General features: G+C 38.7%; 4 protein-coding genes across 4 annotated transcripts; 2 read left to right on the forward strand and 2 right to left on the reverse strand.

Moving 5' to 3' along the window:
* Nucleotides 1-1,810: 1,810 nt before the first annotated feature.
* On the reverse strand, nucleotides 1,811-4,605 carry LOC137723640 (putative vesicle-associated membrane protein 726). Its single transcript, XM_068462836.1, has 5 exons — nucleotides 4,303-4,605; nucleotides 3,336-3,477; nucleotides 3,124-3,244; nucleotides 2,418-2,480; nucleotides 1,811-2,247 (listed from the first exon to the last, which is right to left on the reverse strand). Exons 1-5 carry the CDS (start codon nucleotides 4,490-4,492, stop codon nucleotides 2,101-2,103), a joined length of 663 nt encoding a protein of 220 aa, XP_068318937.1. The 5' UTR covers nucleotides 4,493-4,605; the 3' UTR covers nucleotides 1,811-2,100.
* A 5,690-nt stretch (nucleotides 4,606-10,295) lies between these two features.
* LOC137723260 (cellulose synthase-like protein D1) lies at nucleotides 10,296-15,128 on the reverse strand. Its single transcript, XM_068462417.1, has 6 exons — nucleotides 14,388-15,128; nucleotides 13,518-13,947; nucleotides 12,746-13,141; nucleotides 12,189-12,564; nucleotides 11,624-12,044; nucleotides 10,296-11,487 (listed from the first exon to the last, which is right to left on the reverse strand). Exons 1-6 carry the CDS (start codon nucleotides 14,990-14,992, stop codon nucleotides 10,533-10,535), a joined length of 3,183 nt encoding a protein of 1,060 aa, XP_068318518.1. The 5' UTR covers nucleotides 14,993-15,128; the 3' UTR covers nucleotides 10,296-10,532.
* Nucleotides 15,129-19,142: 4,014 nt separating this feature from the next.
* LOC137723537 (uncharacterized) lies at nucleotides 19,143-20,013 on the forward strand. Its single transcript, XM_068462738.1, has one exon. The coding sequence runs from the start codon at nucleotides 19,325-19,327 to the stop codon at nucleotides 19,856-19,858; it is 534 nt and encodes a 177-aa protein (XP_068318839.1). The 5' UTR covers nucleotides 19,143-19,324; the 3' UTR covers nucleotides 19,859-20,013.
* Nucleotides 20,014-21,982: 1,969 nt separating this feature from the next.
* On the forward strand, nucleotides 21,983-24,334 carry LOC137722683 (uncharacterized). Its single transcript, XM_068461744.1, has 2 exons — nucleotides 21,983-22,116; nucleotides 22,596-24,334. The coding sequence occupies exon 2, from the start codon at nucleotides 22,598-22,600 to the stop codon at nucleotides 24,161-24,163; it is 1,566 nt and encodes a 521-aa protein (XP_068317845.1). The 5' UTR covers nucleotides 21,983-22,116; nucleotides 22,596-22,597; the 3' UTR covers nucleotides 24,164-24,334.
* Nucleotides 24,335-26,563: the final 2,229 nt, after the last annotated feature.

Below are 26,563 nucleotides of genomic sequence, written 5' to 3' on the forward strand. Positions count from 1 at the left end.
ACCTACTCTATGTTGAGGTGGATCTTCAAATAACACCCACCCTTTACAAATTTCCCAAAAACTGTGAAACTTAAAGGGTTTCGAGCTGCCCTCCATATACAATTCCTCCGCTTGGCGTACCTAGAAAATATAATTACAAAAAGTAAAGGAAATTAATTTATGAAATTAAATGTAATATAATTAAATATTTAAAATAAATTGTGAAAAAACACTTGCTTCGTCGTAGTAATTGGCGCCGCTTTCATTTCTACTTGCGGCTACTAACAGTGCTTGATATCATTTATTCAAACTTGGATGAAGATGTTTCTTCCATCTTGAAGAACAACTCACGTGGTTACGGGTATTCAGTGGAGTGGTGCCTTCGTAGAACTCATGGTATTTTTTGGACACACGAGTCCAAACACCTTCACTTGTTTGAGAACTTCCCCTCACACTAACTTCCAAGACCCATCTATAAGCCCTGCAAAGAGCTTCATCTTCTTTTCATGTCCAAGCCCTACCTTTCATTGCAGACGAGGCCATTTGAAAATTATTGAAAAAATTGAAGTAAAGATTATTGGAAGAGGTAAGAAATTATGAGAATTGAAATGGTGAAAATTATGTGGGAAACGGTGTAGGAATGGCTTAGGTATTTATAGGAAAAAATGAGAATTTAAAAAAAAAAAATTTGGCCAAAAAAAAATAAAAAATTCAAATCCAACGATAACTGACGTCAACTAGCCATTGTGTTTAAATGCTAGCCCAGCCTGGTGCTGATTGGCTGGCTGGTTTGGGCTGGCCGGTTGGCCCTTTGGCCCTTTTTTGTCCAGTGGGGCCCACGAGTCCTTTGGCCTGGCTCTCAGTTGGAAACAGTCCTCTGGTCCCTTCGGTTGGAGGCCTAAGTACCCTTAAAAAAAGTAAAAAAAAAAAAAAAAAAAAAGAAAAGAAGAAGAAACGTATGTCTTTTGTGTACTCATGTTGCTTGAATAGATTTTGAGTATTGAAATTTAATCCAATTTTGTGTGATTTTGTCGAACTCCCCTCTTCTTAGTGTAAAAATATCAATGTACTAAAAAAAAAATTAAATCCAATTTTTTTAACTAAAAAATAATTTTTGAATTTCAAGTAAAATGGTAGGGTGTTTTTAGAAATTAAACTCAAAATCAATTTTAATTATCTGTTCGGTTGCTTGCCCTTGAAGAAACCGAACATAGAGTCTTTATAATCTTCATACAGATATATGTCTCCAAATAGGATTAAGCATTCATGTCCAAGTAGGGTTTAGAAATATGAGATTTTTTGGTGTAAACAAATTTAGAAAATTATAAAACTCCCATGTATGAACATATGTTTTCTCCATTCACCCCCTCAAAATCCTCCAATACTTAATTGAAAATTTGGATGCTCAATTGTTGATGAACGCTCAAACAAAATACACAAGTATCTAGACAAGGTTGCAAGGTGTAACTTTTATAACTTGGCCGACAAGAAATTTGAGTAAAAATGGCGAAAACCTAGCAGTGATTGAGGACTTCTTGGGTGTTATAGAATATAAAATGGGATAATGACCGTAAGCTGTAAAAGAAAATTGCTAAGTGAAAAGGAAAGATCGATTTTCTAAGACAAAAACTAAATATAAAAACCAAAAACAAAAAATAAAAAATGGGTTTCTTGTTATCACTCCATACACCGAAAACTCATACCGCCCGCATTGTGCTTTGTTAGTGAATGAAGCACCAAAAGCTCTTAATTTCATAAGATATGTTGTGGTGATTAAACTTAAATGTTAAATTGAGGGGTGAAAACTGTGTTCATCATTCATACGGAAGCAAATAAGGGGATAGATTTCAATAGCATTCCAAAAGGAATGCTGATTTACAAGCATCCAGGTATTCCTCCATTACATAACTTATGCTAAGGATCCATTGCACATGGTGGAGAACATAAAGTGATTTAACTACCTAGACAAGGTAAATATATATAAACTATACAACCAATGCGAAATACAAAACCTCCCCCGTCCTAAAATGGCTAGCAAAAGAGGACGGGTATAACCTAGGAAGGTAAAGAACTCCAAGATTTAGAGCATCTGAAAAGTTTCCAGAGACATTCCAAAGCGACCTAGGTACACTTGAAACCACGGCAAATGGTTAAATATATCATGAGGGCTATGAGAATGAGGATCCCCACGACAATCAGTTTCATCTTCATGTTCTGGAACCACATCTTTCTTTTCATTTTTGTTCCCTGTGTTCTGAAATCTTGGGCCTGCAACAAGCGAAAAATGAGGGATGCTGGATAAAGAAACGAAAGCAAGTGCAGCACCCTGCAGCGTCTGTCTAATCAAATAACCATATCATCTTACCGCACCCAACCCTAACCGGGCATGGGTTTCCAGCAGTTAAACTAGCTGAAGCAGTAATGATTCTTGGACTAACCTGGGAGCGAAGATTATCAGTTTTATCCACCAACAGCTCAATCTTCTCACCGCGATCAAGAACCTGCACAACATATGAATTTTCACGACTAAAAATCAATGACATATTCACCAACTTAATTATAATGAGAATGCAAAAGGAATATGAATGATAAAAAGGTGTTAGAGTGAGAAAAGTCAGAATGTATATTCTCATTTCAGTGAGAAAAGGTATTCTAAACCGCAGGAATCGAGTTGTACCTATTACAATTTACAAATGCTTCTCAGGAATCAAAATAAAAATGCAAGAGAAAATAACCAAAATACACACTGAAGTCATTGTGGTGTATGCACAAAATTAGTGAGAGATATTGATACTACTACCATAAATTATCATTTGTCCAACCAAAAATTAAAACTTGTCCGGCAAATGTTTTAGCGAAGGATTTTGCGCGATGAACTCTGCTTGACGGACTGTTGTCGGGCAAAATTAGGGGCGACGAAAACGTACTTGGTCCAACAAAGTTGTTTCGTCTGGAAAGGTTTTTTTTTTTTTTTTTTTTCTTCCTCTTTTGGGTAGTGTACCATTGCTAAAAATCATATAGGATAATAGGAATAGGCCGCTAGTAATCAGAAATAAGTGTGCAAAAGTGTCGGTCTTAACTTCCAAATTACTTATAGAACTGTTACAAAAACATGCTAAAATAAACAGCAGCAGTTCACTCTACCTTCTCAATATTTTCCATCATAACACCCTTGACCTCAGTAACCTGAGCCTTCACTTTCGCAAGCTTGTTGATCTCTTCAGGGTGATCAACACAGTATTTCATGTGGTCCTTCAGTTTGGGTCTAAAACATCCATACAAGAGTTAGCGTATTATTCATGAAAAAAAAACAAAATTTGTTGCCATGAGAAATGAGGACTTGACGAAATAAATACCCAAACTCTCTGTTCAGTCCGTTGGCAACAGCAGTCGCAGCTTTCCCACCACCATATCTTTTGTTGAAATCATCCTTGATTCTCTCCAGGTAGGCAATTGGAATTTGCCTCCCAGCAGATTCAGCAGCAACTACACAGTAGGCTGTAGTATCCAAAATCAAGAGAGTTTAAAACCCTAATCCAATAATACGTATGGGGATTATGGACCACTTCATAAACATTCAACTTCACAGAGTACGATTTTCTTTTGGGTTGAAAGAATTCAAACTAAAGACAGCCTTCAAATACTACTAGCGATCTAGTTATTAGTATATAAAATATAGATAATCAACCACCACCAAGGGCAACCACCAGTAAAAAAAGAGTACATTTGCCTATTACTTGAATGCAAATATCAACATACAACCTTGCCGTGCACTCATTCTATAAGATCTGATCAAATGAGTACAGGCAGAGGGAGACCAGCAACCGCCTTTATCGATTGCTTGAGAAATATAAGAAGGGAGAAAATAAACGACTAGATGTAAAATCTCATGACATCTCAAATCCAACTAAACAGAGATTACCAATCAACTAGTCCTCAATCATCCTTAACTATCTCCTCCTTAAGGAACCAGAAAAAATACATTTCAAATCATCAAATCATATCTTTTCACATAGTGCCGGCACAATCATTGGCCTTTCTGTATTATCACCGAAAGTTTCAAAGCATTGCGCATCGTGAAAAACCACGTAATGAAATAATCAAACCCAACAATTTAGTTCAACCAAACAAATAATTAACATTAATCAGCGTTTTCAATTTCATAAACGTAAACTCATATAATCCTCCCATTCCAGCAACGAACAAACCGAAGAGAAAAAGATATAGATCAGAAGAAAATAAATAAATCAAAGTTGACAAATAACGAATAAATTGGAAGGAGACCGTAAAAATGCACGAGGAAATGAATGCATGGGGACTCACTGAAGCCGTTTTCGACGAGGTAATTGAAGGTGTGGCCATCGCAGTTGTAGGTGAACTTGTTGTTGGAGGAAGGAAGCTTCTGGAGGCATTGAGCGGCGATGGTGGTGAAATTTCCGGTGAACTCTGTGTACTCGGCGAGAATCACAGAGCCTCGAGCGACGAAGCTGTAGATCAGAGATTGCTGCCCCATCTCAATCCCAAATTACAGAAGAGAAAAAAAAAACTAACTGTAATCCCAATCAAAATGTGGTTGTACGGAGATTCAGAGAAGAGAGAGACGATGGGATGGAAAGAACGAAAATGCCGAATTTACGCAGGGAGAGAAAGAATGAGCAATATACCGTATTTTTCTTTTCTTTGAGTTCCTGAATAGAACGACGTCGTAACTTTTGTGACGTAGTTAATTTAAATTTCGCAGTTGCCAAAAACAAACAAAAAAAAAAAAAAGTGGAAAATAGAAATTTTATTTAAACCCGTATAACTTCACTTTTTACACCTAATTTATTTTCCACTCATATTACTTTTAATTATACTATTAATATTCCTTAAACCCAAATTTATTGCCTAAATTATTCTCTTAAACTCAATTCAAAATGTAATTTTAATCTTTACACTCATTTAAAAATAAAAATATACGCTCTCTTCTCTAATGTTCTCTCCTTCCAAACAGTTATATTGTGTTTCTTTTCAATTCTTCATTATTTAATATAAATAGAAGTAGAAATCGAAATTGAAATTGAATCGAAATTAATAAGAAATAGTGCATCAAAACCTCTTTATATACAGTATACTCAAACTATCAATAGTAGATTTCTCCAATGACGATTGCTTCAAGCCTAGGACAAGTTCTTGGCTCTCAAAACGCAGAGACATTTGCCATGCACTCGAAGAGCTTGGTTGTTTCGTGGCAATGCTACCTGACAAAATTTCTTTGGAGCTTCGCAGCACCTTGTTCAGTACGTTGGATGAGTAGTTTGATTTCTCAACTAAAATTAAACTGAAAAGTGCTTATGAAAAGCCTTACCCTACTGGCTACAAATCCTGAACAAAATCAGATATTCGAACATCATTTTTGGTCTAGTGAAATGATGTATTTCGGTATGATTTGCTCAACTTGTACTTGATGTATTTCGGTATGATTTGCTCAACTGAATTTCACCATAAACATCGAAATAATATTAATTTTTTTTTACACTATTAATTTGCCCTTTCAAATTTTCCAACAGGTCTGTTGTCTTTAGCAAACAATGAACTTGAATTTAATGCTACTCTGTGCACAATTAAGAAAAAGATTGCATGATGGTAAGAGTTTGATTATTAGGTGTGGGTAAGAGTTTTATGGGTGATGGTAAGAATTTTACCATCACGTGATAGTAAAACTACTTGATAAAATTAATATTACTATATTTGACCAAAAACAAAAAAATAAAAACTAATACATAAACATAATAAATAAATAAAGTCAATTAACACACGCGTAGGCGTGTGCTAAAGGGCTAGTATGGCGGAGAAAAATATGAAAGGTGCATAGACCAAGGCGGGAAGGCCACACAGGACAAAGTTGTGTGGTAGTTGGCTGGGGGGGGTTGGTTTGTCCTCCGCCTTTTCCTCCGCTTCTCACTGGTAGAGTAGTGGTGTGGTACCCTCACAAGTATTGTAAAAATAGGAAATTCTAAAACACTTATTGAAAGGATGATTCTCTCTCCTTTTGCTTTTTCTTAAATTTCATTTGTGCAAAATGTTATATGTTATTATCTTACACGAAATTTAAGTGGAATTTCACCAAAATTATGTATGAACAAAGATCGGTTGTTTTACTCTCAGACTATAATGAGCTACTAAAAGACTACAATTGTACATTTTTCTTTTGTCGAAATCATGTATATTATTAAAGATGAATCGAAAGGTTTATATCAGACGTTAGAGTATTAAACAACCACTGTGGTTCAAAATCACCCCATGAATGAACACCCTCCCTCACGCGTGACAAAAGATGTCACAAGATGCGTAGTCTCATTATAGGCACGAGGAGCATAAAGAAAATCAACAGCACATAATTGTTCTTTAAGCAGAGCAATATCCCATAAAATGCCATCCAAAAACTGCCTCTGACTGCAAACTCCCATGAATCATGTCAACAAGAACCTGAGAATCGATTTCCAGCTGCACCGACTCAAAGCCACCTTCCACACACCATAGCAAAGCCAACCTCACTGTTTCCACTTCCGCCGTAACACTCGAAACACGCATGATATTGCCCACACCTCCAGCCCCTTTAAAAATGCCCGCAAAATTCCTTACAACCCATCCGAAACACACATGATATTGCCCACACCTCCAGCCCCTTTAAAAATGCCCGCAAAATTCCTTACAACCCATCCAAAACCACCCCTACCAGTATGACTACACCATGCTACATCACAATTAACTTTTATTGTTCCAAAAGGTGGCTTTAACCACCCTTGCAGACCCGTCCCTTTCCCTTGCTGCCCACGGGATGATTGTTTCACCAGTTCCCCATCACATATCGCCATCCCTGCCCAATGTTGCTGTAATACTTGCAGAGCAACAAGAGGCTCTACCGCAGTCTTATCAAACACAAAATTATTGCGACACTTCCAGATCCTCCACAAACCACAGACTACCCATCGCATGAGGTCATTAGTCTCCCCCTCCTCACCATATTTTGCACATAACCACTTCCAACATGCCAAGAAATCCTCGCCCACCACCAAGGTAACATCTAATTGACTTGGGGAACCAAACCAAAAAACCCGAGCAAAAGGGCACCGAAATAATATATGTACTTGTGTTTCCTCTTCACCTTCGCATAGCGGGCAACTAGTATCCTGGCGAATCCCCCTACGCTGCAGATTTGTACGCACATCAAGGATGTTTTGACACCCCTTCCAAACAAAATGACATAACTTAGGCTGGACCTTCAATTTCCATATATCTCGCCATACCATATCCATACTTTTAGCCGTACTAGCTTGACCCACTCATTTCCTTCCAAGCTCCCCATTCCGACTCATTTCTTGACCTACCATATATCCATTTTTCACCGAATAAATCCCATGTCAAGTGTAATGCCATATCATAAGATCTGGACAACCAAACTGACTAAGCGGAATGCTTAAGATACTGCGGGCTTCCTCCTCATTAAAGCACAGTTCAATAATCTCACGCTTCCATTTACCCCCGTGAGCCATCAAGTCGGCAACCATACCAGGCATCTCCACATGTAGTGAATGTTGAATAGTGGCCAAATTAATGGCCAACTTGGCATCCACTCTCGGTTAGTAAACAAAGGAAAAGAAAAAAGGTGGACATCATTCCTTGTTTTGGGGAGAAAAAAAGGGAAAAGCAAAAGGTTCCCTTTACCACCTGTGAGGTTCGGTTTTGGCAGAAAACTAGAGAAAAGGAAGAGTTTTTTCTTTGCAGAGAAAAAGGGAGTGGGAGCTCATTTTATGTTTTGAGCTGAATACAGAGAGGAAGGGGGAGCGGCAGATGAGAGAAACCAGGGAGAGCATTCGGCTCTCCCATTTGAATATGAGCTGCTCCTTCCCACCATTTGTAATAATCCCATTTTGTTAGTAATCACTCAATCAAAGATGTTGGTGCTACTTGTGTAGTTTTTGGGAGAGAAGGATTTTGATATGTGTTTCTTCTTCTCCATTTGTTTCTTAGTTTGAGTGAGAGCTATTGGTTGTATGTGGGTTTTGGGTTTGAGAGTTAAAACTCTATTTGTAATCTCCTTTTGATATTAGTGGAATTTCCTCGTCGTCTCGAAACTGGATGTAGGCTTACGCCGAACCAGTATAAATCCTTGTGTCTTTTGGATTATTTGTCTTGTAATATTTTGCCGTATTAGCTTTGGTTTCATATTTGAAGCTTCCGCACAACAGTGAAATAGGTCGAAACGTCCACGGTATAGGCAACCAAGGATCCTTCGTATTCTGAATACTCCTTCCATCACCAACCCGCCATCGTAACCCACCCTTCAATATTTTCCTTCCCTCCAATATCCCCTTCCAATCCCAGGAAGTACTCTTGCCCACCGACGCGTTTATAAATGTTGAAGAAGGGTAGCATTTAGCCTAAAGGACTTTAGCCAACAATGAGTCCGGATTACAAATGAGACGCCACCCCACCTTAGTTAACAAAGCTAAATTAAAATCAATAATCTCTTTAAAGCCGAGCCATCCATAACCCTTTGTTTTTGCAACTTTATTCCAAGCAACCCAATGAACGCCGTTTTTCGTCTTCTAATCCCGCCACCAAAATCGAGCTATAACTTGTTCGATCTCCTTAGCCAATTGGATTGGCAATTGGAACATGACATAGTATAAATAGGAAGGGCAGCTACAACACTTTTAATCAAAACCTCATTTCCTGCAACCGACAAAAGTTGCTCCGCCCACCCATTAATCCTCTCATCCAATTTATTCCGTACTTCTTCGAACACCTTTCTCTTTGAGGCCGCAAAATCCGATTGCATACCCAAATACTTCCCAAATCCCTCTTGATGTCTGATCCCTAAGACTTGGGATAAATGATCCTTCAACGCCTGTGAACACCCCACACTAAAATGCACCGAGCTTTTATCCAAATTAATAAATTGACCAAACCCTTCCACATACCGCTGGAGCAGAGACCGAACATTTTGAGCTTCACTCTCCAAAATCAGTCGCTTAAAAAAAAATTCGTTAAAATCCTCTAAAATCCCAATAGCTTTTTTTATTAGTACCTCACAAAATGTTGAATACATCTCACATTAAAATTTAATATTAAATGACTTATGTACCTTATCATGTAATGACAATTTTGACCTTATTAGGTTTAAATAAAAACAAAAAATTTCTAAAAACACCCTAAATCATTTTTAACGCATTATTTACCTTCTTCAACTATCAAAACCCCTCACTCTCCATTGTTGAACAAAACCCTAACCAAGTTATGAGCGTTGTTTAAGTGATCTGGATTATTTTATTCCTTGATTTTGATTTCAAAGGAGATTAGTCCCAAATATATGATTGTGATTTCCCAAAAACTATAATACTCAAGCCCTATTATTGATTGATTTAAGCCTAATGTTTATTTACAATTCCCAGAAAAACATATTACCTAAATGCTTCTCTCTTAGGAACTTCTCTAATAATATGCTTTTTTTTTCTGTGTGCAATCAACTTTAACCTCTAACCATATAACAATTCTTCGGTACTTTTAGAATTGGTGGCTCATTGTTTTCAATGGTGAATTACTGCAATATAACTCATTCAATTTAAGGGTGAATTATTGCAATTATCCATTCCATTCAATTGGCGCCTCTCAAGTGTCTGTTTTCTTCTCTCCACATCAAGCAAGATTTGAAGAATGTGGATGTATAGAAAATGTGTGGTGTATGTAGAAAATGTAAGGTTTATGTTGAGAATGTGGGGTGTGAGGGTATTATGGGAAAGTACATGGGGTGTATTAAATTTTTAATTAAAAAAGCAAATGTAGGGTGTATTAAGTATGTGGGGTTTATTCAAAAATATACAACGTGTTAATATAATAATCCATTCCCAATTGACTACAATCCTTAGTCACGTTTAGAAAGGTGAGTAGAGGTTCTCAAAACTAACACTAACAATGCCATGCGGAAGGAAGCAACCTCAAAGAAAGAATGACGATCGCTGGCCCTTAAGTTTAACTATCGAGGTGAATAATCATTTCCCTGTTCTTCGATTTCTTTGTCAACACCTGCATGATCGATGTTGATGCCTCGATGAACATTCATCCGCGGGGTGTGAATTATTTAGGCCATATATTACTGCAGGAGGATAAAAGTTATGCCTGCTAATGACTTTGTCCCTCCCGAAAGAAAAGAAAAGAAAAACACGAATATAAGCAGTAAAGGAGAAGAAAGATGAGAAAAAGAAAGGAAGAATTGAAAATGGTAAGCATGATCTACAGAATAAAACGCAAAAGAACTTGCAGCATAACTGAATTCAGAACAACATAGGATTTTGTCAAGTCGAAACAATATTAACACGTATAGTCTTTGAAACATTTACAGAGATTTGTAGGAACAGTTATCTAACACTGCATAAGCCCTCCATTAGTAGCTGTTCTTATAATTACGTTTGCAATGGGTGCCAATGGCATGCACCCCAAGTTAGAAAGTTTTTTTTCGAACCAAAAAATTCTTGATATTAGTTTGTAATTCCTTGATTGTGTTATTGGTATTAGATCTGCACGTTTCCACCACCGAAATTGGCACCATTTGGAGGATTGATTAATACCCAGAGCAAAGATGTTGTGATTGCAAGCAGCCCTGCCCAGACATAGATGATCGTAGGTATCCTTCCTCTCCTTCCCATCAAGCCTTTCATAAATGGGTACATGTGAACCAGCACCCAAAAACTAAAGAATAGTCCTCCGAGTAGCCTATTCCATTGCGGTATCACTGCGTATAAGGTCCTTGAGATTCCAATCACGACTGCAACAATGTTGACAATTATGATTGTGAGAGGCATTAGGAAGAGACTTGTCCATTTGACAACGTAAAGGTCTGCATAAATGTCTTCTTCGTCCTCAGCAGTAGACTTGGTGGTTAAGGTGAAGCTAATTTCGATCCCAGCTACGACTTTGAGGAGACCCTGGATGACAGCTACAAGGTGAGCACTGGTTCCACCGATGACCCAAAACTGCTCGTTACGCCACCATTCCTCAAGACCGATGCCAGACCATCTGACTTCAAGTAGGGAGAGGAGACAGAGACAGACAGTGATGGTAAGGAGGTAGGAAAGGAAGGCGACATTTAGGCCTGCAACTATGAATTGACCTGTGAAGAGGCAGAGTGCTGGGAGGAAACAGTAAACAACCAGAAAGATTGAGGTGAAGGGATAAATGCCGACATTGAGGTATGCAATACGCTGTAGAAACTTGAGGCGTCGGCATGCAAGAAATGCATTGTTCCTAGAGTAGAAGATTTCCACAGAACCAGTGGCCCATCGGAGTACCTGATGCAATCTGTCCGTAAGGTTGATAGGTGCTGTGCCACGGAATGCATCACGCTTTGTGAGACAATACACTGACCGCCATCCACGATTATGCATTCTGTAACCTGTCACAACATCCTCTGTCACAGATCCGTAGATCCAACCTATCCTGTCTCCCCATTCGGTGTTGTCCTCATACCTGTGTGTGCAAGCGCGTATGCATTCACACGCCCGCAAACACCAATGAATTAGTAAATCTATTGACTGAATTGCGGTGTTGACTCATGCTGTCTAAAAATGTGCTTCTTTTAGCATGATTTTTTAATGTTACTTACCAGCAGGAAATGACAGCAACTGCTTCGGCAACAGTGGGAGCATCGAGTGGCTGACGTGGTTCAAGCAGCGCGCCAGGAGGGCGGCCATTCTTAACAGAGATGTGATCCGCAAGAGGACGTCCTTGAAACTCAGTGACAGCTATGGAATCTGTGAACATTTGTGAATTTCCGAACTTCTTTGGAAGGCCTAAGTCAGGGTGATCTGCTAGAGGTTGTTTTTCTGAGCCCGCTTGGTCTGGATCAGACAGTAACTGTTCCTCCATCTCATGGTAATTTGGAGCTCGGGCCTTGATCGTCCCAAACATTCCTAAATACTCATTTGCCCTCGGCGGGTGGAACCCGTACAGTGCAAAACGCCTGAACATGCACCCAGTTCCAACGTACACTGGGCCTTGGAGACCGTCCAGGGCTCTCATATTTCCTGTGTATTGTTTTACAATTAAATCGAAGAACTTTCATCACTTTCAGTTTCACATTAGCTATCAAATTCAATTAATTACTCAAAGCGCCCTGATCAAACATTCGTATATGTGTGTGTACATATATATATATATATATAGATTACCATCAAAGAAGACCGTATTATGATTTGCATAACGGTCAGATGGGTCGATCCCTTCAAATCTCTGAGGAAACTGTATGTAGCAAATCCGGTCTCCACCACGGTCCATCATGAAGCACATTCCCTCCCTTATAGCTAGAGAGTTATAGATATAATGGTCACAATCCAAATTAAGCATGAATGGACCGTTCGACAATATTGCTGATGCTCGGACCATGGCATTCATGGCTCCTGCCTTCTTGTTGTGGTCGTATCCAGGTCGCTTCTCTCGTGACACATAAACAAACATTGGGATTCGAATGTCCACCCCTGTGAAGTCTAATTTTTTCTCATCCGGAAAACCCATTACAGGATCCATGTCTGGGACCTTACTCATTACCTGTATATATGTTTAGGATTAAAGTTTTGAACGCACTCAAATATGAAACAGATAGAAAAAAAACGTCTTACAACATTTGAGATTCAAACTTTTCGGACTTGCTTTTGTGCCTCTAGCATTACTCCTTACGACACCACCAAAATATTATTAGCTAGTTAATATGTATATACATATCAATCACCTGTAATATCCCAGCATGGTCTCCCTTTTTATGATCAGCGCAAGGTTCGAGCCACGTCCCCGGCCAGTGTGTTCCGTCAGCCATCCACGTTGCCTTTGTGACATTCGTTGCCTCCTCTTCCACTGGCTCTGCTCCACCTCCACCAGTGCTTCTCTCCTTGGTAAGCTTCCTTTCCTTCATGTTCTCTCTGGAGTTATACATTTCACTTCGTTTGCGGATTACATCAGGAAGACCATTGATCCTAACCTTAAATTCATCATATTCTCTCTTGATCCATCTCCGATCCTTGACAAAATCAGGCCGCTTCTTGTTCTTGGTAGGGTCAACTTTGCTGCTAAAGTAACTGTCTGGATTCCTAGGCTCAATATCGTGTTTTCGGCAAAAGGGGACCCAAACCTGCAGTGCACATGTATATATTCAGACGATGTATAGGTACGTGTATAATTCTTCTAGATCTGAATTTTTTTTATGTTACAGATCACAGATTCCCTATAAAGAAAAATTTCCTATAAAGACAGATTTCCTCTCTTCCCGAATGCTTTCCTTAGCTAATACTGATTGATTCACCGCATCTTCTCCATTAGGAGATCTAACCAAGCACTCGAAATGCGACATTGACTAAAGAAGGTAGACAAAAAGGCAAACTAGAGAAAAAGCCAAGCTGACTGAATTGAATCTTTCAGTGGAATTGGGGCAAGTTCATTATAAGTAAGCCAGTTACTTCTTTGACCCAAAAAAATAAAAAAATAAAAAAAAAAAAAAAAACAATTACCTCAGCAAAGTTAACAGCCTCAGCCATGGCCTCAAAGGTGAGAATGGCACCACCATCATCTGAAATGTAAGCCGAAAGCTTTTCCACAGGATATTGGGCGGCAAAGATAGAGAGGAGGGTATTGGCAGTGACAAGAGGCGGTTCCTTTTCAGGATCAGCAGTGGAGATAAAGACATCAACACCGGGGAGGTCAGACCGCCCGGTTGGGTTGGTCGCAGAAGGTTGCTCAAACTTGTCATGTAGGGCAGCTAAGTCCGTGGCACGATTTATGGGGTTCAGCTTGGGAAGTATGTCTAAAATCCATGAAAATGCAAACCAAATCTCACAGACTATGGAGATTCCCCATAGCCACATTGCATCCGGGTTTGGATTCCTCACTCGCCATATTATAAAAAAAAACAGTATCACCAAACGGATAACCACTAGTAACCTGCATAATGTATGTATGTTATTGATTAATGCATACAATGATTGAATGGCCTTTTCTTTTCCTTGCCCTTGTGCTTTGATGAAAATCCTTCTTTCACTATATGAACTTGAAACTGTGTGACTTTCTTTTCCTGCTTTTATTTCGTGTCCCAATTTACTCCATTCTATCCAATTGGTGAAGAAAATTTCTAACTTGGCTGTTGTGGAAGTAGAGCCAAAACAAACAAAATGGCAAGTTTCGAGCAAAATGTTAGTTCCACATCAGCTAAGTAAACGATTTTCCAACCAGCTTATGGAATGGGTTAACATGGCACGAAACGAAAGCACAAAAAGCCTAATGTAATTGTTAATTAAGAAGCTCACTAGATGTAACTTCTTCTTTTTTAAATCAATAAAATTCTCTCGTACCGCCGAGATTCTAACAAAAAAAAAAGTCAGTACCTGTAAGGGCTAAGAATAGCAGGAGGAACTTTAACCTTCCTGGTGAGTGGCTTCCATGGCTTGTCAATAAAATCCTGCATGCTCATTTCTATTTCCGGACCATACTTGTTCTCTTGCTGATCTGACCAATATGCGTTTCCAATCCCATACGTTCCTTTCGACTCAAACAACCAGCGGTTGTGATCAAAGTCCCCAGTTTGGCTTCTCAATAGTATTGATTTGTTATTTGATGATTTCATCACCGACATTCTCCTGTCCATCTTTGCGGCCTCACTGTCGCCGCTGCCACCATCACCACCCCCTCGCCTAGTCTCCGCCCCAAACCTTGATGGTCCATATGGCCCTGGACCATCATGCTTGGGATCCGAGGTTGTTCCTGCACCTGACGACCCACCTGGCTGGTTGTCCGGTGTGGGAGGCATCATCACGGTGTAATTGATGTAGTCATTTTCGCCTGAGAACTCCCCGCTCATGTCCAAATCATCGTCCCGGGACAAGCTCATCACACGTCCGCTGGATGTTCGGCGAGCAAACTTGACACCCTTCGGCGCTTGGCCGGGAGATGACGATGTTGATTTCTTTGATGAATTTGATGAGGTTGCCATATCTGTATCTCCCTGATGATGCCTATGTTTTTACTAATGTAATTGTGCTAGAAAGCCCTAATGATCGATTATTCCATGCCTAAATAACTAGAACATGTCATTGCGTGTGTTGCTTGTTACGCACGCAAAGATGAGAATTTGGAATTCCGTGTATAAAAGGAGAGGGAGGAGGTGGAAACATGGAATTCTGGGACTCAGGAGATGGAGCAATTGGGATCGACGTTGAAAGTTCAATCAGTGGTTGAAGGAGAGGCCAAATATGGTAATGGCTGACAAGTTGAATGGTCCGAAATTGCTTCTCTATTTTTAGGTTTGGCTGCAGCGGATCTCGCTCCTTGTTTCAATCTGTCTCATTCATATTTTATCTTCGTAATGGATAGATGGACATTGTTTGAGCTTTGTGAATTGGTGGTTGCAGTTTTGTACGCTACACCAGTAATGGTACTGAATCAATGTCAATCAAGCTTGCATGTTGGGTTTAAATAAGATTTAACTATTCAATTTGGTTTTGCATTTAAATAAGTTGCAGCAATTTAATTGAATTTTGTTGTCCCAGCTTGTATATAGTCTTATTTCTCGATTTTAATTGAGAGTTTGTAGTTTTAAATCTTTGCAGCAATATCTATGTTATTACTACCCGTTATTGATTGATTTCACACGCTCTATAATCAGTTCAAAGTTGGCGTGAATTGACATTTAATTTTGTATTTACACACACGTGTCCAGGGACGAAACCGGAGATTTGTATGGATAAAGACATCCTCAAACAACAAAGTCGTAAATTAACAGGCTAAAGAATTTACTAAACAAAATACTTATATACTAATCCAAAAGATTTTTCATACAACATATAACAGTATACTCGACGTGTACTTTTCATATTTTGAAAGCGTTGCATAGCAACTTCATTACCAATACCATCAAATGTCTCTCTCTATAAAAATAATCATGTTATCATTCATCTATTGATCACCCATCTAATATCTTGATCAATTCTTCAAAAATTTCACAGTTAAGAATGCTTTTTTAGCGTTAGCAATAGCAACTGAAAAAAGTTAATGCTAATGTCACAAACAAGTAAACGAGTGATGCACCTTTTTAATAGCACAAGCATGTATATTTTTTACAACAACAAAAATTAAGTGGGGGCATCCAGCCCCCTAGGCCCAAGGTAGCTCCGTCCTTACTCGTGTCATGTTTGTCAAAACGTCATGTGCTTTGTTTATAAGTACTATTTGCTTGATCTAGTATTCGGGATTTTACATTTTAGAGTCTTGATCTGTGCAATTAAGTTTTATTACCTTTTTTATTGTAACACAATTGTAATCCTATATGTATCTCCTTACGAAGAAGAATACAGAGATCTTGATTCCATGTATCATACACCTTTAGGCCTAAGCTCAATGCCTTCCACAATGAGGCCGCTCTTAGGTATGTCACTACTAGTTTCCCTTAAGACTACATTCTACTGTTGCATTATCTCCTCCTCCATTGAAGAATTCATCCATCTCAATCTCCGTTCACCCGTCTCTTCCACGCCACCGAGCATTTCGAGGCATATCTTCTAGAGGGTCTAGGATCATGGTATGATCCGCTGCAACTTCTCTTTGTTTGTAAACGATATGCAACGTAATCGGCGTTCCATCAAACCCCCATTTGGATTCTTCGGGGAGCTTATAGACAAGGTAAGCTGTATACGTCGTTCGTGGGGACAAATTTTTCGTCTCTATGCATCCCTTGATCTCAAGCCACCATACAAGTTTCAGCTCAGCCACTTGGGAGAACCTGTAATGATCCAGAATGTGTGTGTGTATATATACATCAAAACTCAATTTGCATAGTCAAATTAGTATTTACGTAACTAATTTAATTAAAGTTAGATTAACGTGGTGACAGAAGACTACCTGGAGTGATAATGTAATTTATTCATCTTTTTTTTTTTTTTTTTTTTTTTTATGTATGTAAAAAATTCCTTTGCGTTGCGGTTAATTAGCATTGTTTTCTTAGTTGTAGTGTAATTCTGATGTAAACTTATATTACTTCCCTATCACGTTTCCTGTTCGTGCGTAGTAATAACTATACATATATGATTACCACCCAATCCTTTTAAACCACTTACTAGAGGATGAGCAATGCGAAGGCTCTCTTCCAGTCGTCATTATTTGGGCCTAAGCTCAATTCCTTCCACCATGATGACGCTCTTGCAGTTGTAATCACTAGTTTCCGTTAGACTGCACATCTGCATCGACCTTGTGGAGGTCTACCTTCTATTACTTGTACAGTGTCTACTGTCTAGGATCACGCTATGCTCAACCTCAATCGCAACCCCGCCTTGTTCATAATTGATGCATAATGTGATCGGTGTTCTTGCAATCGCTCAATTGTATCGTGACGAGAGATGATAGACAATAAGCTGCATAGGTTGGTTTTGGGGATAAATTTTTAGTGTCTACGCATCCCTTGATGTCAAGCCACCATACATGTTTCAGTTCAGCCACTTGGTGAAACCTGTGATTGATTCATGTACGCATCCAAATGTCTAATTGTTCTAGGATCGAATTGTTTGGGCCTGAAATCCTAGATTTGGGCCGAGGGAGTTAACCCAGAAAGAAGCTACAAAGTTTCGACCCAATGGCAAATTACTCGGCTCAATAATAGTGAGATGCCAATGGCTCAATAAAGTTCTAGGAGAAATAAGATTGTTCAAAGATCATGATGAGATTATGGTTCGATCAAATCCTAAAGGAAGTAGGGTTCTAAGGATCGAGAGAATTTTTTTTTTTATAAGATTTGAAGGATTATGTTTGTTTCCCGGATAGGACTTGAATTCATCACAAAATACGACCTTAGAATCCTAGCTTATGCGAGTTTGACAAAGTCTTGTTTGAAGAAGGATTGGTGAAGATAATTGTAAGTATTGGCAGATAATTCCGAGAAACTACAAAACTCTTACGACTCTACAACTTGGCAATCTTGGGCTTCAACAAATTTTGCTTCTATAAATATAAGAGAGTTTGCAACATAGAACAAACTTTTAATCCAACCCATAAATCAACGGTCTACACAAACCCTCTCACATTTTGAGAAAAAATACTAATTACATTGTGAGCACGAATACATTTTGATTAGACATATTTGGGTTGACAGGCGACTATCATCTGGTTAGACGAAGTTTTCTATAAGCAACCAGCAAGGGTGGTTAGACGAAGTTTTCTATAAGCAACCAGCAAGGGAAGGTGACAGTCTAGTTAGACAATGCCTAAGTTGAAGAATTGGTTCGGCATATAAGTATTGACTGCTTAGTTAAACAGCGAGTTTCTCAAGTTTGATTGGTTAACTATCCCAAGCAATTGAAAGCCCTCTTGCCCCTACCATGTAACATTTTTTGGCAGTCTCCTTTTCTAGTGCAAAGCTCTGTGACAGAAAAAAGATCAACTTCAGCTAGGACATTGTGATGTACAATTCATAGTGGCAGTAATGTAAACACAGTAATATTATGCATTCCGAATCTTGTGATCCACAATTGTAGTGTGTTCCTTTTGTACTGAAGTTCTAATCCTCGTTTGCAAAAGAAAAAAAAAAGAATAGGGAAGAATGCGCATAGGCTGCAGGCGCAGCACAACCCTTGTGCGCATTGAGGCTAGCACGCAGGCAAGTCATCTCTAACCGAAAGATTATAGCCCTACAAAAGATTATTTGCAGAAGAACAATGTCAGATCATACTCATATATTATCTTTAACTAAAAGATAATTTATTAGTTTGAAGTTGCTTTAGCCCCGTCAATAATTTATTAGTTTGAAGTTGCTTGAACCCCGTCAATAATTTATTAGTTTGAAGTTGTTTATATTTAGTTAAGCTATCATTGAATGTTTTCAAATATACTCGTTGAATTTAAATTAATTATTGTAGCACAGAAGCTATGCTCTTAAAAAAGGCTAAGAGGGGGCTACATTTGACCAACCTGATGCCCATACTTCATACAATAATAGCTGAACTATATATTGGAGATGATTTTTTTAACAATCAGATCATTTTTAACTTTTGGACCTCTCCATGGGAGATGGGACAATTGGGGTATTTTATCAAGCACAACTCACCGATTCCAACCGAGTCGGACTCAACACCCAACGTTGCCAAACACAAAAATATCCAGTCGAACCGACATTGGGCCTGACCCGGCTCCCCGGTTCGGTCACATTACGAGTCCACTTAGGTTTCCAATTGTTGTGGGAGCTGACTTTGTCCTGCACCGCTAGAACAAGAACAAACCATAAAGCACCGATTCCCACCGAGTCCGACTCACCACCCTCCAAACACATCAAAAACCCTACATGGCCGATTCAGCTTCTAAAACCCTAGAAGACCAACCTCCGAATCAGTCCCCAAACCCCCAAATGGATACCAAAACCGCAGAAGAAGTAGAAAAGTCCAAGCAAGAAGAATTAGAAAAGTCCAAGCAAGATGAAGTGAAATCGGAGAACGCATCAAAATCAGAAGGGGAAGCGGCGGCGGAGGACGAGGAAGAGGAGGAGGAGGCGGGAGAGTGTGGGTTCTGCTTGTTCATGAAAGGCGGCGGGTGCAAAGAGAGCTTCACGGCGTGGGAAGAATGCATCGAAGAGGCTGAGAAGAACAAGGAGGATATTGCGGAGAAATGCTTCGAGATCACTTCGGTTTTGAAGGAATGTATGATGGCACACTCCGATTACTACGAGCCCATACTCAAGGCCGAGAAGGCGGCCGAGGCAGAGGCTGTTAAGGAATTGGAGAAGGAAAAGGCTGCTGAGAGCTCCGAACAACGAAATGCCGCCGCCTCCTCGGAGAATTCCAAGCAGCATTCCGGTTCTAGCGGCAAGCAAGACACATAGCCCGGTCAGGTGAATTGCTGATTGCTAGCATGGTCAGTGATGATATTTTTGTTTTAGTTGCGGCAATAATTAGTGGCAAACTGGCAATTGAGAGACATTACAAATCAAATTTATAAATTGTACTTGATAAAACCAGTAACAATCATATTTTTCGATTTTGTTGTTTGTTCTGTTGAATTTCTTGGTGTTTGTTATGAATGCAATGCTCTGTTTTCGTGCGTATGGATTGTGGAGTATCGTTACTTAGATTCGCTACGCGATGACTTGATATGTTTAGTGATTGGTATATAGAACTATCGTATTTCTGATTATTGCTGATCTTACAGCCTCTAGCTGGAGTTGAGAGTTCATGAACGGCTATTACGCATGTGTAGTAGCAGGGTTTAGGGTTTTAGTCATTTTGGTGCCATTAGTTTGAGCTACTGTTCTGTGAATACCGACCGCTACAGATATTATTGATCATCAAATGGTTCCCCAAAATGTGGGGTTTTGAGTTATCGAGAATCTAATGAAGAGGATCGTGTCTTTCAAAAGTGTGTCGTAACTGCGCGTATAGGTATGATGGGTGACATTTACACCGTGAAACAGTTTATGCAGGCAGTGGTTCGCATAGATTGCATCTTGATACTGGGAAAAATTGTCTCAAGTATGAATCTGTGTTATTGTCTAATGAGATGGTGAACATTTGGATCGACTGTTTCGATTGGGGATCGACTGTTTCGATGTAAAACATTAGAATGGTGAGACAACATTGAGCATGAAAGAGAAACGTTTATAATGTTAAGTTAAAGATGAAGGGTGAAGGGATTGGTTGTGGTACTGCTACATCTGTTATCGTAGTGTGCCTGAACATGAATATGATACGTTGTTTGCTTTTGGTTGAGGATGAATGATGAAAAATTAGATGCGTGATGTCGAGGTTGGTGAGATAATATGGTGCTGGCGCTGCACCAGAACAATTGCTTATAAATTGGTTTGAAGCTGATAGATTGGATATGGTTCATCTTCATCGTTACCAGTCCGACTGCTTGATTCATAGCATGTTCATCTGCTATCTGCGTAGCATTCTCTTCATCTGTACGATCTAGTTTTGGGTACATTTGTCAGATCATTAGAAAGTAGAAGCAATGTGGCATCTGGCCAGGTGCCATCCCAAACGAATCAGAATGGTTAAGTTCTATTAAGGTGGTGGGCATGAATTAAGGGGGAGATAACAGAGGAATCATCCATGACTCTCGGTAGAGTTTGCTCATGTAGAAGCCATCCATCGACGGAACGCTAAAATCTAACACCACTTTTGAATGAAAAAATTTAAGATTACTAAGGAATTCTAAAATGACGGAATTTTATTTTCTAGAATTTGTGAATTTGTTGTTTGGTTAACCTAAAAGAAAAGAAAATTTGTTATTTTTAAACTCTTACTCATAAAAATTGGGAAATGATACCTATTTACATTGAATTTAAACACTTGGAAATTGAAGGTCTCAAATTCCAAGTTTTTTTTTCTAGATGGAAATTCTAAATCTCTATGTATATCAATCCAAACAAGGGAATTGATACATATCAATTTATAAATTTTGACTTGTGTCAAAATTTCAAGTTTAATTCCCATGTCCAAACATAGTGTAAAGCAATGTATAAATAATATTAAATTTGAATGAAAATTTTATGTTCGTGTAAAAATTGTAAAATCATGATTATCAAGGTTGGGTTATACTATGAGCTAGTTGTATTATTCTTCACTTGTAAATAAAAAATCTTAAATTTGATTATCGTCAAAAACGAATTTCACCAAAGTATTGCAAGTCCATGACATCTGATGTTAAAAAAAAAAAAGGAAGTTTGGGTTAGATTCCTATTATTTAAGTGGGGTCGTATGATCGAGACACGTTTCCGCAGCCAAGAATTTTAGAAGGCCGGCCCAAGTTGAGTTTTGTTGGGACTCCTTGAACAATAATCCACATATTAAAATTTAAAAGTAAATAATTGCAAAAGAAGGTTCCGCTGCCGCGACTCGAACCCGGGGAGTCGGTGTTGAGTTTTGTTGAGGCTTCGAGCTAATCGCTTACGTCAGCGATAAAAATCTCTCATTAGGAAAGCGGAAGGCCTACGCGGCTGATATCTGTAGCGGTGTAGCCCTAACCCAACCCAGTTTCGTTCATCTCTCTCTCTCTCTCTCTCTCTCTCTCATATCACTCCCGCCGTCGCCTCTCTCTTTAGGGTCTTTCATCGGCAGTTGCTTCATTCATATTCTGCTGGTAAGAGTTTGTTTCCAATGGATTTGTGCTGTTTATTTATTCTCTTTCATTGTTTTCGTTGTCATCCGCCTCTAATGGATTCCATTTCTATTGTTATTTGCAAATTTATACACTCCTTTGATTTATCTTGTATTATGAAATCGTGCGTTATTTGCAAATTTAGATATTCCTTTGATTTACCGGTTGGAGTTGGATAGAAATTTTCGTGTTAATGATTTTTTTATATTATTTAATTGGATCATAGTGTGGATTAATTTTCCTGAAATCTTTAGTTTTATGAACTAAATTTAATGCCTCGACTCGTGAGAATAAGAAACAATTTTTATTCTGAATTTTTAAAAATTTTCAGAATTCATAAATGGGTTTGTTTATACTCTGCCTGTATATCTGTTCGTGCTAAAAAAATTTCAAACTTTGCCATGACATAATACTAGCAATCTGGTTCTCATAATTGTTGTTTTTGTGTTTGCGTTCACCAGCAATGGCCGAGGAAGCAATGGCTGAGGACGCAGGTATGTTTATGGTTCATCAGACTGTTGGCAGCGTACTATGTTGCAAATGCGGTATCCCCATGGCACCAAACGCTGCCAATATGTGTGTCAAGTGTCTGCGCTCTGAAGTTGATATTACAGAAGGTCTGCAGAAGCATGTCACCATTGTTCATTGCCCCGAGTGTGAGTGCTACTTGCAGCCTCCAAGAACTTGGATCAAAGCCCAATTGGAGTCGAAGGAGCTGCTGACCTTCTGCGTTAAGAGACTCAAGAACTTGAATAAAGTTCGGTTGGTGCATGCCGAATTTATTTGGACTGAACCTCACTCCAAGAGGATCAAGGTTAAGTTGAAAGTTCAGAAGGAGGTTCTTAATGGAGCAATACTTGAACAATCATATATTGTTGAGTATGTTCAACAAGAGCATATGTGCGAATCCTGTTCAAGGGTTCAGGCAAACCCCGACCAGTGGGTTGCATCTGTGCAACTCCGCCAGCATGTTTCTCACAGGCGCACTTTTTTCTATCTGGAACAGCTGATCCTGAAGCACGGTGCTGCTGCTAGTGCTATAAAGATAAAGCAGATGGAACAAGGTATCGACTTCTTTTTCTCAAACCGAAGTCATGGTGTGAAATTTGTGGAATTTGTGGGCAAAGTTGCTCCAGTAAGGAGTCGCAGTGACAAACAGCTTGTTTCCCATGATTCTAAAAGTAACAATTATAATTATAAGCATACATTCTCTGTTGAAATAAGCCCCATTTGCCGTGAAGATTTGATTTGTCTGCCTCCCAAGGTCAGGTCTAGTTTGGGAAATCTCGGTCCTCTCGTGATTTGCACCAAAGTGACCAATAGTATTGCTTTGCTTGATCCGTTCACCCTGAGGCATTGTTTCTTGGATACTGATCAGTATTGGAGGTATTCCTTCAAGTCTCTGCATACAAGCAGGGAGCTGGTGGAGTATATAGTGCTTGATATGGAGATTATTGCCCCTGAAGTTAATGTTGGTGGCTCAAGATATGCTCTAGCTGATGCACAAGTTGCTCGCGTGTCTGATTTTGGGAAGAATGACACTATTTTCAACATAAAAACACATCTTGGCCATATTTTAAGCCCCGGTGATTATGCTCTTGGTTATGACATGTACGGGGCTAACAGCAATGATGATGAACTAGAGAAGTACAGGAGTCTGGTCATTCCAGATGCAATCTTAATAAAGAAGAGCTACGAAGAAAAGCGGCAGAAGAAGCGTGGGAAGCCTCGTCCCTGGAAGCTTAAATCCCTTGGTATGGAGATTGATGATAAAAATAAAACAGATCAAGAAAAGGTGGAGTCGGAATATGAACAGTTCTTGAAGGATCTGGAGGAGAACCCTGAGATGAGGTTTAACATGTCACTGTACAAGAATGAAGAATACCAACCGTCAGAGATGGCATCTATGACTGATGGGGAAGATGCACCTTCTGTCCCACTTGAAGAGTTGCTTGATGACCTCAGACTTCGTGACTCCGACAATGACGATGTTGAAGATGGGGAAGACGATAGTAGCATGCGGGAGTAAATGGTGGTTTAAACTGAATATTAAGTTCGTCACAGGGTACTTTCTTTAATTTGGTTTTCCTTTAAAATTGTTTTTCGTATGTTTTTTTTCCTGCTTACAACAGTGGCTGTTTGTTGTACGGAAGAGTTGAGTGAACCCTTATTTGGAGCTAAATATGCTTGTTAGTTTTTATTACAGTAGTGAGTAGTAGGATGAATGCACAAGATACTTCTACTCAAAGGCTTTAAAATTTTTGTTGGGACGGTCGCAAACAGCAAAAATTCTATGATACTTTGGAGTATTCGATTCTCCGGAGTAGTACAGAAAATCTCTTTCTTATGCTCCGGAGCATCCATCAATTGTTACGTCGTATGTCGAACTGATGTACAAGTATAAAATCAACTGAAACCTTTCTTGTTTGAAAAAAAGATTTGAAATTAAATGAAAGGGGCTCAAAAGAAGAAAAAGCCCATTCTCAAAAAGCATAAAACTAAAGCAGCTATTACAAAAAGTGGTAATCTAAACCATGACAATTGACAAAAGAAAAAGAAAAAAGAAAAAGTGTCCAAGACTGTTCACTTTAACGAAAAACAATATTGTTACACTAAAAAGTTAATCTTTATACTATTCACTTTACTTTCTGTTTTTATTGTTAAATAAAACTCAAAGTTTTCAAATTTTTTTCATTAGTTTTCTTTAAAAAAAAAAGAGCAGATAGCAGATGACATGGTAGTAGAGCATGTTGGGTTTCTTTCAAGAAACTGAGACTTGGCATCTGCTCATCTTTCAGGACGGAGAAGAAAGAAACGCGCATTTGGTATTTACCGCTACATAAGCCTGAGAAAGGATGGAAAATAAGGTAAATGAAAACCCAAAATCACAAGGAATAATGTTCAACTTTTCATATTCTAAAGTAAAAAGACTTAACAATGTGTTTCCAATTGCATAACAAAAGGCTATGGTTTTAAGATTTTACAACTTCTCCAAAACCAACCTCAAACATGAGCTATATTAGGGCATTCACTTCATTCTTGTAAGTTTCAGTTATGCTAGTTCAGTCACCTACCCTACCCTAGTAGACGGTACGCTACTCATTCATCCTCATTGTCTCGACCATATCTTGGTTAACAAATTCATCATTTACATTAAATATGCAGTTGAGATAACTGATTCAGTAACGGACCGTTTGAGAACCATTTCACTTATTTTGGTTTTCACTTTTTGTGCTTCAGAACTAATGAAAACCAAAACACTAAAATCGAAATGGGCCCTAAACTTTTGCGCAGGAAATAGAAAACTTTATCATGGCATCGTAAGTGACATTATTATGAAGGACTAACCTCTCCACTAAACACAAATTCAGTTGTTAATGTCTAATGGGGAAGCAAAAGACTTCATAAATGTTTTAAATGCTGCCCATGATTGATGATCCAATAGATTTTATGAATCGCAATGCCTACTTGTTCAAGGGGGTTTTCCTTTTGAGAACACTTAAATTAGGACCCCACTGTGCACCTCAAACATTCATATATAATTTAACAACTAAGATACAAATCCTCAACTTAAGTTCTAATTACTGGACACCACACATGCACACAGAAACACACACATGATATATGTACAGTGCCGGTGCAACAAAGTTAACACTTGCAAATTGAATTGTACAATGGTCTCGTGGATGGGACTACTTTTAGAGAAAAAGAGTAAGTACCTGTGGTCTTTCTGCAGTTTGCTCAATATAGCATCCAAGTCCATGTGCATTCTTAAACTATCCGAAGAAACGTTCTTTATCAAGTGTTGTATTGCTGAGGCAGCTTGTTCCTGAATGCAAACAAGTAGATTAAGACCAACAGCTATACTTGTTTCCTACAAGTCAATAACTAATGGGGCATTTCAAAAGAAAAAAAGAAAAAAAGAAAGTCTGGATGGATTTCAAAGTTCAAGAACCAAAGAGTAATAGGGAAAAAAAAATGTCATAGACAAATGTATGAATGAAGATGTTAAAGAAGGAATATTTGATCAGATTAGGCAGCAAGTTCACAGTAAAGGCAAGAACTACAGTAATACAAGCAAATAAACATCAAGCATTACTGGCCTAGTAATGTCTCTTCCAAGCATTGCATATCAATCAATGTATTAAAAGCGTGAGGCGTGGGCGAGGCGTCTGAGGGATAGCCCAGTTTAGGCGTGAGGCGAAGCCTCATGGGACCTAAATTTTTTAATATATACAATGAGCGTACATATATATTATATTAAAAGAAAGAAGAAGAAGATTATTAATCAATAATCACCCTGAGCACACACATATATTATAAATATATATACACACATAAATATATACATATATTATATAATATATATATATATATATATATATATAAAATAGAGAATGAAAAGCACAATAAGCATACATATAACAAT

The sequence above is a fragment of the Pyrus communis genome, chromosome 17 (genome assembly GCF_963583255.1).
Source record: "Pyrus communis chromosome 17, drPyrComm1.1, whole genome shotgun sequence".
NCBI lineage: Eukaryota > Viridiplantae > Streptophyta > Magnoliopsida > Rosales > Rosaceae > Pyrus > Pyrus communis.